At 46.3% G+C, this 13038-nt stretch overlaps 1 protein-coding gene across 1 annotated transcript in view; it reads right to left on the bottom strand.

Annotated features, from left to right (window-relative positions):
* The window catches only part of LOC8034814 (glutamate receptor-like), a 48071-nt gene extending 43486 nt beyond the window's left edge, over positions 1-4585 (bottom strand). The window contains exon 1 of the mRNA XM_042286322.1: positions 4428-4585. Coding sequence (XP_042142256.1) covers positions 4428-4585 — 158 coding nt within the window. The remainder of the gene's footprint in view (positions 1-4427) is intronic.
* Between the last annotated feature and the right edge of the window lie 8453 nt (positions 4586-13038).

Raw genomic sequence — 13038 nt, 5'->3', positions numbered from 1 at the left:
TCTTGCTTGTTGAGCCCCTAGCACAAGTTGAATAGCGACGGTCTTTGCTTTCGTAGACGGCGTTTCAATATTCAGAACAGCTTTTTCTGTTACAAGGGCTGGAATCACGTAAGCAGCAGTTGTAGAGCCCTTTATTTGTCTACTAACCCATATCAGCGTAGACCTCGATGTGCCGACCATCATACTACATTTCAAGAGCCATAGCCATGGCAGAGCGAGCGACTACCGGGTGCATGCATTTTTTCCTGGGAAGGTTTGGTAATGAATCGACACGCTTAATGGGCAACGCACAGAGTGCGATGGCAGGATGGGGATGTGAGCTCCTGGGCCTTTGATATCGCGTTAGAATTCTGCTGCAAGTTGACCGAAATGTGAACATGCTCGTGCGAGCAGGTTCGTAATAACATATTGAGCTGATGGGGCCGTATGCATTAGTATTAGGGAGTGCATTGCAGCCCTTTGTCGCCAAAGAGAGACTGGGTATTCTTGGGCTCTCGTTCTTGTTTTCATTTTTCTAGAGTATGGTGGGAGGCTCGTGCAGAGTCGTAATGCCACACAGTGAAATTGTTCGAGTTCTTCTAATTGGAGCCGCGGGATGTTGACTAGGGGAAGTGCTTACAGCAGCTTCGACTGCAGGAGATCCTAGCAGAGCGTGAGCAAGCCAGCCGGTGAAAAACGTCGTAAGCCATGTGCTTGGAGACTCCGGAGAACGCCTAATAGCCGGTGGCATTACACCAAGAGTCGTTTGACTGCCGGTCGCCACGTCAAGAGGTCATCGATAAAAAGAACCAAGTAGACGTGTGACCTGCCTCTTTTGATCTCCATGAAATTTAACGATATTTGGACAGTTTGCTGCCGGCTGGAGTTGCTGTAGAGCAGAGCAGTCTTTGATGCAGACAGCGGCAGTCCCAGACAAAATGTTTCTTGCCGTTTTGTCCAAGGCGAATTGGAGAACGTGACATGGCATGCGCGCCTTGCTACTGTGGCCGACTGTCTAGATTGCGACGTCATCAGCATATATCCTGATATTTGTTCTCGGGGTGAGTGGATATTTAACTGGAGGAAGTGTAGAAGAAAGGAAGCCCATTACCAGGTTAAATAGAAACTGACTTAAAAGGCTTCCTTGTAGTACCCTTGCGTTACTTTTTCTGTGGTGCTTGTAACTCCCTCGATAGTGACGTCGAAAGTTCTGTTTTCAAGGATCGCACAAATATAGTCATACGCCCTACCTGCTATGCCGAAACACGTAGCAGTTGGAGGATGGTGGCATAAAGTAGTGCATCAAAAGCTTTCTAAATGTCAAGGAACTCGCAATATGTCATTTTTCCGTTAGCCCGTGCTTCTTCGCACAAAGTTGCCACCTCTCCTATGGCATCAGCCGTAGAGCAATGAGCTCGGAAGTCAGAGAGTTGGCATGGAAGCGCCTTGTGTGTGTCAAGCTGTCATATGAGACGACGGAGAATGTGGGTTTCAGGGAGCTTTTCCACAAAACTGGTCAAGAAGATTAGCCTATACGGAGATAGGTCCGCGTGTGATTTTCAATATGGCGACTGACCTAACATGGAAAACCTTTCAAGCAGCTGGGAGCTCCAATATGCGCCATACCCTATATAGCGTCTCTAAAAAATGTGAAGGTTCTTGTCATCAATATTACGTAATGCTTGGTACGTCACACTTTCAGGTTCGGGAGCGCTACGGTATGTGCACTTCCGCAGAGCGGGTTTAATTTTCGTTAGGGTGAGATCAGAGTCAATTTGCATCGGCACGCTGGTGGTGGGCGTATGACAGCTTGGTGCCTGGTAGGCCGCGGGTGTCAGGATTGCCCTAGAAACTGCGCCAGCGATCAACTCTGGTGTCTTCTGCAGGGGCTTCTAAAGTGCGATCACGAGTCCGGATATGGGATGTTGTATCTGCTTCGCGGCCGACAAGGCCCCTGCTATCTTCCATAACTTCGAAAGACCGAGCGGAAAACCGAAAGAGGTGCAGAGTTCTCCTCATTGCTTACGTTGAAGACGCAGGATATGTCTTCTGAACTTCGTGTTAGCCTTATAGTGGGTGCTCCAGTCCCTTGGATTGTTTGTTTTGCGGGCCCTTCGCTGCGCCATTTGGCGTGCAGCACAATGATTTAAACACTCTAGATCTGGTACGGGTCTCCATACCGGAGCTTTTATTGTCTTTCTCCAAAGTTTTAGAGCATTCGCAATTGCTGTGGCTGGGTCCTGTAGAGGGCCTGCTGCGAGTGCATTATCAAAGTGTTTCCGGTACATATCCCAGTTCATGGCTCGGCACCACTTGTGCTTTGATTTTAGGCATTTACGGTAGAGGAACGTGATCACTGCCCCATGAGTCTGGTTATCCGGTCCAGAGTGCCTGTACGTCCGGTGCGATGAACGTCACGTCAAGCACACTGTCGATTACACTCATATGTCGCCGTGTCATTGTTTAAGTTCTCAATGCGAAGCGAAGATGTTACCAACTCAAGCGCCCGCCCTCTTGCGGCAGTTCGTCTGTCCCCCTGACGCCAAGTTGTGCGCATTAATGTCACCACGGAGGGCAGGTCCTCTGCATCCTAGTTCTTGGTTGGTCCAGCGGAGACGTATGCAGAGATGATAGTGAAGTCTTCAACATCTATTCTAACGGTGGTGGCTAGAAATTCTTCTTTATATGTAGTGTATTGTGAGAGGTTCACCAAGTTATGGTTGTAGGCTTGCAGAAACGAGCAATACCGCCAGCGAGCGACCATCCTTTCTCACTGACGTGCTGTGATTAAATAACGTAGGTAGAGAGTCGAAAGTCTCCAGGTTGTGTCATAGACTCTTGGATGACTAGAACGCCAGTGCGGTGATGTAACAGGTGCTGCCAGAGGTTCGGAAGACGTCTTCGAAACCGACATACGTTCCACTAGTGGATTGAAGGTAAAGCTAAACAACTCTTTTTCTCTCTTTTACGCGGACCGCGTGAACGCTTTGGGTACACCAATGAAGTTGCATTGCAGTATTTTGTTTCCTTGATGACGTGCTCTCTAGCATTCGTGAATTTGCGTGTGCACTGCTTGTATTATAGCCAAGAGCGCGGGTGACCATGATGTCTTTACCGTTGGCAGCACTGTGAGAGAAACATCGATGGCAGCCCTGATAAAAGGTATTCATCAGTTTGTACCTTCTTGAATAGAAGCTGGCATTTCCGAACGTGCTTCTTCGTCAGCTCTGTTAACTGCGATTAACTGCATGATGGCATCACAGCTGTCTTGCTTCGGAGCAGTGAACGAATGTGCGTTTTTTGGTATCGACGCTGGGGTATCTTCAGGTCTTTCGAAATCGTCGATAATGAATCTTGCTGTCTCTCTCGACGTTCTCTTTTTTTTCTTTTTTTTTTATTTATTTATTTATTTTTTTTTTTTTTTTTTTTTTGGGGGGGGGCTTTTTTTTTAGGACGCAAACATAGGTTGGCGATAATTGCGTGATCCTCGTTCTGGGATCTGCCTTCTTTCCGTCAACGGTTATTTCACTTTGAATGCTCACTGGGTCATCCCCAGAGGCGCTGAGGAGTTCAGTGAGTTCAAGTTTGGGAGATGTCTGCTCATAGTTCATGGCGGAGCTTGCGGCTTGGAATCCCACGGAATGCCTTCTTGAGTATAGGCACAAACATCCTGCCCTTCTTGTAATCTCGGTCAGTACCGTGGCGTTGCCCCGTTGTTACCTCGAAAGTTAACCTATTTCACAGTTTGTGATTGGCATACCTTATCTGTCTGGACGTGGGTGTGGGCACAGCGATTACGTTCCGTGGCAAGCTTACAAGAAATCCCCATTGCCATAGCAGTTGAGGCACTGTATTCGTCTGTCCGTGAAGAGAGAGGTGGAATGGCGGACGTCTCCCAGAAGAATGTAGCTGTGAAGCGAGTTCCCCAAGAACGTTATTTTTACGGCTGTGGACTTTCCAAGCCGTCTGACGTTTCCAACAGTAATTTCAGATTGCATGTGAGCCACGATTCTGTTGTTGCTAAGGTTTTTCTCAGCATCCTTGATAATTGTGTGGATCGTAAACTCTGAAATTTGAGCGTAGCGCCTCACCGATATATCACAGAGTGTAGATGTCTTCAGCAACGCCTTGTCGGCTTCTTTGTTGCGCGTGCCGACAGCAATGCTACTGAGTCTCACATTATATATTGCATTGTGTATATCTTCCGGGCACGTCTTCTACATAGCCAGGGACACCTCGGGACCATTTAGTGATGTTATCGTTTGGTGTTCACTTGTTGGAGCAGTTACCACAGTGAGTCCATCTGCTGCTTTTCTTCAATCGATGTTTGCGTGAGCGCTGGAAAGGGAACCGTTGCTTTCGGTACTCCCCACATCAACCCTTTTTTGGCGTCGTCATTGTATTAGGCCACAAGTCCCTTCACTGTCATAATCTTCCTCCGTGCTCACGACTTCGGTGCCAAATGATGATGCAAATTGTCTTGGCAGACAGAACGGGCATCGTCCTCAAGGACGTTGGGAGTCGAGTAGTCCGGATGCCGCTGTCCAGCCGTGATATCTAGGGCTGTGACGTGTTGGGCGCAGACGTCCACCTCGGACGTGGACATGTCCCTCTACATTAATTGTACCAGCAGACAAACGCTGCCGAAAAAACATGGGTTATGGGTATGTTTATACAGCCCGAATTGAGTCTGCCTCAACGCGCGACTTGTCTTTCAGCTATATATGAGCAATTTAGCTAGTGCGGTGCAACCGCTAGCCTGTGGTTTTTAAGATGCACCACGCAGTAGTGATACACGACCGCACGCCGGTATGATGCTCATCCAGATCGAAACGGGCAGGGGTGGGAATTGAGTCCATGATCACTGGGCTCTGCATCGCGAGCTTCACTCAACGTGCTCCGAGATCGTGTGCGCTAGCCCACTCTGCCACCGAGACCACCTGGACGCTGCCGCACTCTCCAAAACGAGTATTTTGTGGTTTGAGGGCTACTCGAGAGGAAGCACGGAGGCAGTTCGATGTATAGACGGAGCGTTTATAAGAGGGTGTATAAGAGCGTCGAAAACAAACAAAAACAAAAAAACAGCAGGAACCATAGGTTTCGCGTTGTTTTGTCGAACCTATTCCTCATCTTCTTCTGATACTAGTCGAACACAAGATTGCTTCCAACCAAATGACTCGCAAACTGTTATCTTTGTAGGTTCCCTCTAAGTACTGGAACCATGGTCACAATCCCGACGGTTACACGTTCTTGAGAGTAGCAGGGCCGCTTTCATGGGTATTAACACCTTTATTCAGCATTAACACGCACAATCAAACGAATCAAGGCAGATCAAGCAAAATAGTTGACGTGAGACGCTAGGCTTTCTCCAGTCCCGCTACGAAAACAAGCACCCGCACAGCGCTTCCGAAGGCGTCTAGTTCCGACAGTTTGCTGCAAACTACGTTGGTTGAGACCTTCTTTTGACAGTCTTGTTGAACGCAAAACGACTCACACTCAGTCAAATACACGAGTTCAATGTGTTGCACGGCGCATAAAGCTTATCTCCACAAAGGCCGGCAGCCATGCGTGTTATTGTTTGACACCGAAGCAGAAAAGGCGATCTCGCGATCGTTTTTAAAACAATAATTACTATCTATAATGTTTATTTCTCAAGCATTAAAAAAATGTGAAATAAAAGACTTACGCGGCACGGAGAAGCAATTCTACGACGAACATTCCACACGTCATACATCTCTCCAAACTTTGAAAGTCGAGAAGCGACGCTTAGCTACGTACGCTCCTTTCGCTAATGGGCGATGCCTAGAGCAGAGCAACTTCCACCTAAATTGCGTCTAACGCGTCTATATTGCGCTTTTATTTTTTTTTTTAGTGGAAATATGTTTTGTTATATATGCATCCAATTTAAGCCCTTTAAAAAGTGTAGAAGCGTAGAAATCTGGGCGAGTTGGCGATGCATCTGGGTGAGAATACAGCGCAAACAAACGACGGACCAGTAGAAGAGTAACACACAGACAAAGCGCTGACTTACAAGTCATGCAAGTCAGCGGCTTGTCTGTGTGTTACTTTTCTACTGGTCCGTCGTTTGCTCGCGCTGTACTCTCATCCGATTAGATACTGTTTTTCCTTCTTTTTTTTCAGTGTTCCTTTAAGCCGCGGTTATTCTGCTAATCCATCATTCAAAAGACAGCCTGCAGAGTCTGAGGCGCGCTTCTTTCCTGTATAACGGCCCAGATAGAAATAAATTCTACGCTGCCCACGGGGCGCAACACGCCCCGTGAGAAACAAGGGTCGCGTAACGCATCTTTCTATTATGCGTCAAGTGCTACATTGGCAAAACTTGAATCGAAGCTCCCCCCCCCCCCCCCCCCCCCCCGCCTCCAAAAAAAAAAAAAGGAGTGGATAGGAAATAAGGACATCAACATTCTGGGAAGGAGCAGAAATCAGCTCGGACGCGAAATGATGGAGGCACCAGACGTAGTAGAAACTGCAATAGGGTTGTGTGAGCACTCCCTCCCTCTCGTGCCACAAAACCTAAAAGTGTATTTGCGGTGCATGACGCCTCGGTCATTCTAAATATGGGTGGTTGTTGGGCCACATGTTAACCAATATTTTTATGTTTCTATATTAAAAGGACATCAGTGTTGCTAGTCATGGGTGTCTTCGTCCTTCATTTCTAAATTTTATGTATTTGTTTAATTTCTTTACTCTGTCCTCTTAGAGAAACGCAAGGAACCAACGACCTCGAGAAAATCCCGACGCAGCAACCATATCCCATGGAAGATATCGTCATGTTAAACTAACCTGCTGAGAAGCGATCTGAGTTGGCGAACCATCTGCGTGACACTTACAGTTATGCCGGTGATGCGGAGGCTGACATTCTGGTACCGAGGCATGCTCGAAGAGATGCCTGAGCCAGTCGCTTTGGTTGTAGCAGCTAGGTGTGTGCTGTACTGCAGCGACGGAAGTAAAAAAAGAAACCTGCCTGCCCTAACTACGTGACAACGTACACCGCTTTTTTGTTCGTACACCTGCCTTTTTTTTCGTTTTTAAAAACTGATCGACGTTTGTACATTGCAAGTTTTGTGCAAGCGTTCTCGAGTCTTTGTTTTTTTTTTAGATACAAAGGCAAAGACGCTCTAAAAAAACATTTTTTGCTGCGATTACGGGTCAAATTGCAATAGAGTTCCATTTTTGTGATACCAGGTTGATGAATAATTCTCATAAATAACTTGCCCGGTTCGTGGCGTACTAGCTTACTTTTAGTCTTGTCTAACAATTGATTCCTGATAATGGAGTATTCTTGCTGCTAAATTGCTTTTTCCCTGAAGTCCTCGGGCTTTCTAGGTGATTACTCTTTGAAACAGTCGCCAAGCGGAATTATCATTCGACAAACAGGCATAGAACAACCAGCCAACAAGGAATCGTTATGTCGATTAAGACCTGGGTCGTTTTCTCATCAATGCCGCTATCTTTTCCGGCGACTGAAACAACCACAAGAGAGATGTTTAGGTCACATTATCTGCAATGTGGGGACAAGGTACCTGCAAGAAAGTTGGCAGCGATTTTTACTTTCAAAGTCCTACAGTGCATGAAATGCAGTATTTATAGACGCGGTCGTTTAAATGTTTTTCAGAAAATATTTCGAGGATCAATTTTACCGCCATATTTACCGGAAAAACGAAATTGATACACAGGTCACGTGACACTTTCCACGCCAAATTTAACGGGCAAATTATTTGGTTCGCACTAAAGTGACGTCATCCTCGCTGCACTTAGTGAGGACGTTGAAGAGGTGTATGCGTCATATGACGTCAGGGCAGGGCACACCAATTTTCCCGCTTTATTTAGCGGGGAAACTAAAATGTTGCTCAGGTCACGTGGTGTAATTTTCTTCATTATATTTATCGGGAAACATGCGGACGGACAGACGGACAGATTTTTTGGGATTGGGGTGCTCCATTAACAAGTTAAACAAAGAAAAAAATTAACAGCGACCTTGCTTTTTAAGTCTAATAATGCATAATATGCATTTCGGGTAGAGTTTCGTGTTTTCGGATCAATCCGAAAAACTCCGAAAACAACCACCGGTAAACATTTTGTCAATTGAAAGTTATCCGATAAACTCCTAAAAAAGACGGTATTTTACAATTAAGTTTTATCAGCGCGCAGGGTCAATGGTCCTGTAAAAATGCCGCCACTCATCTTTCAAATCCCGGACCATTTTCCAAAGGGGTCTTACCGCATATGTCAAGGTTCAATGAGGATAACAGGTCGTTGTAATTTTGGGTCACGACAAAAGCAACTGTTTTGGTTCCCAGTTTGGACCATACTATTTGGGCTTTAGAGCAACGGCATGTTGCGTTTTCATGACAGGCAAATGTATGGACCATAGAGATTGCATAAAAATGGGGAAGAGAGGCAGCTGAATCTTCTCTATTACATCCTTCACAGCTCCACCTCGCGCGGCTGCGGGGTAGGTTGATGGAATAGGATGTGGTTAATACAAGCTCCCCAGTGAATACCTCCAGGAATTTATTGATTTTAAGATATCGACATTTATCGAAGCAACACTTAAGTCAAACCTTTGTCGTGGGACAAAATTAGTATTGCCAATGGCACCAATCCCAAATCCAGCTCAAGATTAACACAAGCGCGTTTTGCATTTTATCTAGGATGCGTTTACGCACGGATATATTTTATTTATTTATTTAAAAAAAAACACTCCGAAATTAAACTCCGAATCTCCGAGAATCGGGAATCAAATAAAAATAAACTACGAAAACACAGAATTCTAATTAGAAAGAATTTGTGAGGAAATTGGTATGTTTTTTCCAGGTGGGTGTTTCTACCCTACATTTTACCGAAAAATTCAGGGGAGGAACTGAATGGTTGTTTAGGTCACATAACGTCTATTATCTCCGCTAAATTAAGCCGGGAAGCTGGATTGATGTTGTGGGCACCCTGGCGGCTCCCCAGCCCAGTTGCCCGACTACGGGCCACAGGTGGCAAACTTACCCGCGTGGCGGCGGAATCAAGCCGGCCACGCGCACATCGCGTGCGCCGCCTTGATAAGGGGGGTCAGAGGCAGCACAGAGGCAGTCACTGGCTGGGCTCAAGTGCCGCCTGTGGTCGCTGGTTTTCTGTTAGTATTCTTCATCGTCTCGCCCATGCCCCACGAAATGTTGTTTCTTGTTTTTGAGACCGTTGGCTCCTTGTTATTCCAGCGGGTCGGGTATGCAGCAAGGCAAACCGACCACAATGTAAAGGTCAAAAGACGAATTGTCACGGTAAATTTAGCGGGTAACTGAATTTATGTTTTGGTCAGAAGACATGAATTTCCCAACTAAATTTAAGGGGTAAACTGAGTTGACATATTATTCACGTGCCGTTCATTTCCCTAACGTGTATAAGTCCGATGACATCAAGTGACGTCACGTGACGCCTCTTTTCCCGTTAAATTTAGCGGAAAATGTAAGTAGGGTGAAACGTTTTTGCGAGCAACGTTGAAAGGAAGCTCAAGAGCCTTTTGAAAAAACGAGTTAAGGGTGCGTTCTGGGGTATTTTTATTCCGTGTATCTGAATATTACGGTCGTTTTCCCCAAGAAATAAATAAATGCCAGCAAACACAGAAAACCTCCGACCAGTCGTTACATTATACGAGGACCTTTGGGCCGCCAAAGGCGCGTCGTTCGTGTGGGCAGCGCGAGCAAAAGCAATATTGCTGGGTATATTTCCCCGTACTGATACCAGTCATGGCGTATTTTTCGAGCCTTATTGAAAATAGCACGAGTGCGCGTGCATAGCTTTGGTAGGCGCTGAAGATGCGCTAGAGCCAAGATTCCGAAAACTCCTAATATGACGTCATGCTCTGGGAACGAGGGTCTTCAGCGGTACTTTGAAAATAATTTTCTGCAGCCTCCGCGCACCAACTTGAAAAATAATCTCCATATTCGTGAAACTAGAGACCAAATAAAGACGGTTTAAGTGCATTTCCTCAGATACAAAACCGCTTGTTTCTCTTTAAAAAGCATTTCATCCTTTAAAGAGAAAAAGGCGGCGGCCGCCGGTGTGGGCCAGGTCGCCGCCTGGCCAAACACCGACACGAACCCCTGGTTGGTTGCTTTTTACATACTTAGAACTCTTATGAATTGCACGCAAAATTTAGACCGCATAAATAATAATTGTATTCATTGCTGTAACACTATGCACAGTTTATCATGTGCATTAAAACGATGCTTTAGTAGATCATTCTGGGTCTCCTGCTAACCTATATAGTCGTAGAGCGACCCAGCTACTCCGCATGCACGTTGCTAGCGGAGAAATAGCGGAGCTGCGGATTCTAGTGGAGGTAACGCTAGTTGAACAAAGTTAGCAAGGCACGTAGAGCAGCGTGCTAGCTTCTGTCCAGCGACAACCACGCCGTATGTTCCCCCTGCGAGATCGTCAATGTCCGTGGCGGATGAAACATTGCTGCTGCGAGAAGTAGCCGCGGCCAATTCCCTCCAGGGCTGCGACAGGCGGCGATGAATCACTGGCATGCTCAGTACGGCCACTTTCGTCATGTTACTTGTTACATGACGAGTCGAATGAACGGGAAACGAATCGCCGTTATCCTGAAAGTTTTTAGCGTGGTCACGTAGCTGCCAAGATCGCTGGCTCTATTCGAGTCGACCTGTCTACTTTCCTACCCCGTCACCTTCGCGACAAACGCATACTCTTGAAATAAAGCATACGCACCATAAAACGAAAGATAATCCGTGCAGCGTTTATTTGAGTTCTATGCAAAGCAGAACAGCATATCCAGTCGACAAGAACGAGCACTGCCTTGCTACCAGCGACTGCGCCCGACACTCGTGGTAGTCCGCCACCATCGAAACCTCGACCGGCTTGCGGGGAGTGCGCATTTTTCGAACACCACAGCACCGCACAGGAAATGACGCTGAAACGTCGATTCGGCAAAGGAACGAAGCAATTCGAACGGGTCTTAAAAGCCAGGTCAACTATGCATTCAGGAAGGGTCCACTTGAAAGAAAGGGTCTTACAAACATTCCGTTCAGGTTGCGGGGCGAAGTGGGCGGGGGAGGGGCGGGGGGGGGGGGGGGGGGGGCGACTCCGTGGTGCGAGGGAACGGCTGATCCACAATGCAGCCGATAGCTTCTATACATACTGACAAAGCCTGGCGGATCACCACGAAAAGCGGCCGCCGAAATGGAAAACGTGGCGCAGCAGACAACGGAAGAGAGGAGAGCCACGTGACTGGCGCCCCGCTGCGGCGAGACGCCGAAACGCACTTTTGCCGAGCGAACAAGTGTGTTTCGGGTCCTCGCCGCTGCAAAAGCTGTGCGCTACCGTCCAGGTTCCCCGAGAAACGGCTCTTTGGTGCTCTGTGTTACCAGATCCTCGCTCTCCAAATCTGTGTCCGGGCACTCTATGACTCCGTCGTCGAACTGCCAGGCTTTGTAAGTATAGAGGAGGCTATGGTAAACCGCTATTTTTCTTAGTTTGCCCGCTTCCTCCAGCTACATTACAAATAATGCACAAAAAAAAAAATCGCAATCTTGTTTATTTTCGTCCGGTCGACTTTGTTCATCACGCTGCTCCTTTCGTGTCGCGAAACGAGCGCAACTGTACAAGATCCAGCCAACCCGGCGCCAACAACGTGGATTGCCTCCAGCCTACTCGTGGGAAACGTACTGGACGTACGTGCAAAAGGAGCGAAGATGAGCATAAGCTTACTCGACAATAAAGTAATTTATATTATATTTAGACTGCGACAGGTGAATACACGATTACCAACAATTTCTCTACAAAAATGTTTTATGTATGTTGTCTTTAGTGTCCGAAAGAGTCGCTAGTGGCGTTGCGTTAGCTCGCGTAACGCTATATTTTGCAGCGGGTTGCAACCGCGCTAAAACGTGAAAACACGGCTCCGTTGCGGTACATATAGCGGAGTTCACAACGGAATGCTTAAAGAGTTGCGGGAGTGACTAAACGATTTACTAAAACTCTTAACACAGGCTACTTTCTGACTTGGGCAACGTGATGTTTTCAAGCCGTTACATTATATCGAGAAAGAATGTCTCATTTTAGTTGTCTAATGCAATATGAAAGTTATGGTTCGTGAGTCCCTATTACTCCCAGTACCTACTTTTTATAGAAAAAAAACGATCCAGGTGAGAAATTCGAACACTATGAAATTCTGTAATACTGAAGAAGAGTTTGTTTGGGCGAGTTGGTTTGACATCTTATACAATCTTGTGCGCAACAAAGACGAGGACAAAAGCAGAGAAGACGACACAACAAGACACAGCAAGGCTGTAATACTGGTGACAAAGCATGACCCAAGATTAGTTATCTGCTGTTGCAACGAATCTTGTTAAAACCAGTAATATCGTTTGTTTGAAAAATAATTCAAGTACTTGCGCAACCATTAAAGTTAGTGATTACACCACTAAAACTAAAAATAGCTTACGCATGTGCCGAACATTGCGATCGAACGAAACCTTCATTGCAATGTCTTGATTGCAACGTTCAGCAACAGTGTACTGCGTTTAACGCTGCATTGTCAACATGATTCATCAAACTATTATTGAAATATATTTATTAGATTTTAGTTAATTAACCTATTTATATACATCTACCTTTTTCAGGGTGTTGAATTAAGAGATTGGAGGGGGGGGGGATATTCCGAGAGACAATTCAAATGAGTATTAAGTGAGAGTAATATTCGCACCGCCTTTCCGCGTTTACGCGAAAAATGATGGTAGTCACCGGCCAAGTCGGATTCGCAAATAAGACTGCCATATAGAGATAGTACGAACTTAGCATACGTAAAGAAGGCCGAGAATTTGGTGTCTGTGCATACTTTATGCTGCCTTGGCGTCCGTGCAACCTTCGCTCGTCACACTCAAGTGTTATACACTTTTCTCATGAAATCCCGCTCAAAAACACATTGTGTGCTAAAAGACACGATGTTCGCAACAGACATGAAGACAGCTATAACTGCGGACATTTCTCAGGCATGTTCCAAGCATGTTAGCTGGGTATACAGTACAG

The sequence above is a fragment of the Ixodes scapularis genome, unplaced genomic scaffold (assembly GCF_016920785.2).
Source record: "Ixodes scapularis isolate PalLabHiFi unplaced genomic scaffold, ASM1692078v2 PGA_scaffold7__128_contigs__length_106722199, whole genome shotgun sequence".
NCBI lineage: Eukaryota > Metazoa > Arthropoda > Arachnida > Ixodida > Ixodidae > Ixodes > Ixodes scapularis.
The sequence above is the reverse complement of the archived record's forward strand: the minus strand, read 5'-3'. Positions and strand labels throughout refer to the sequence as shown.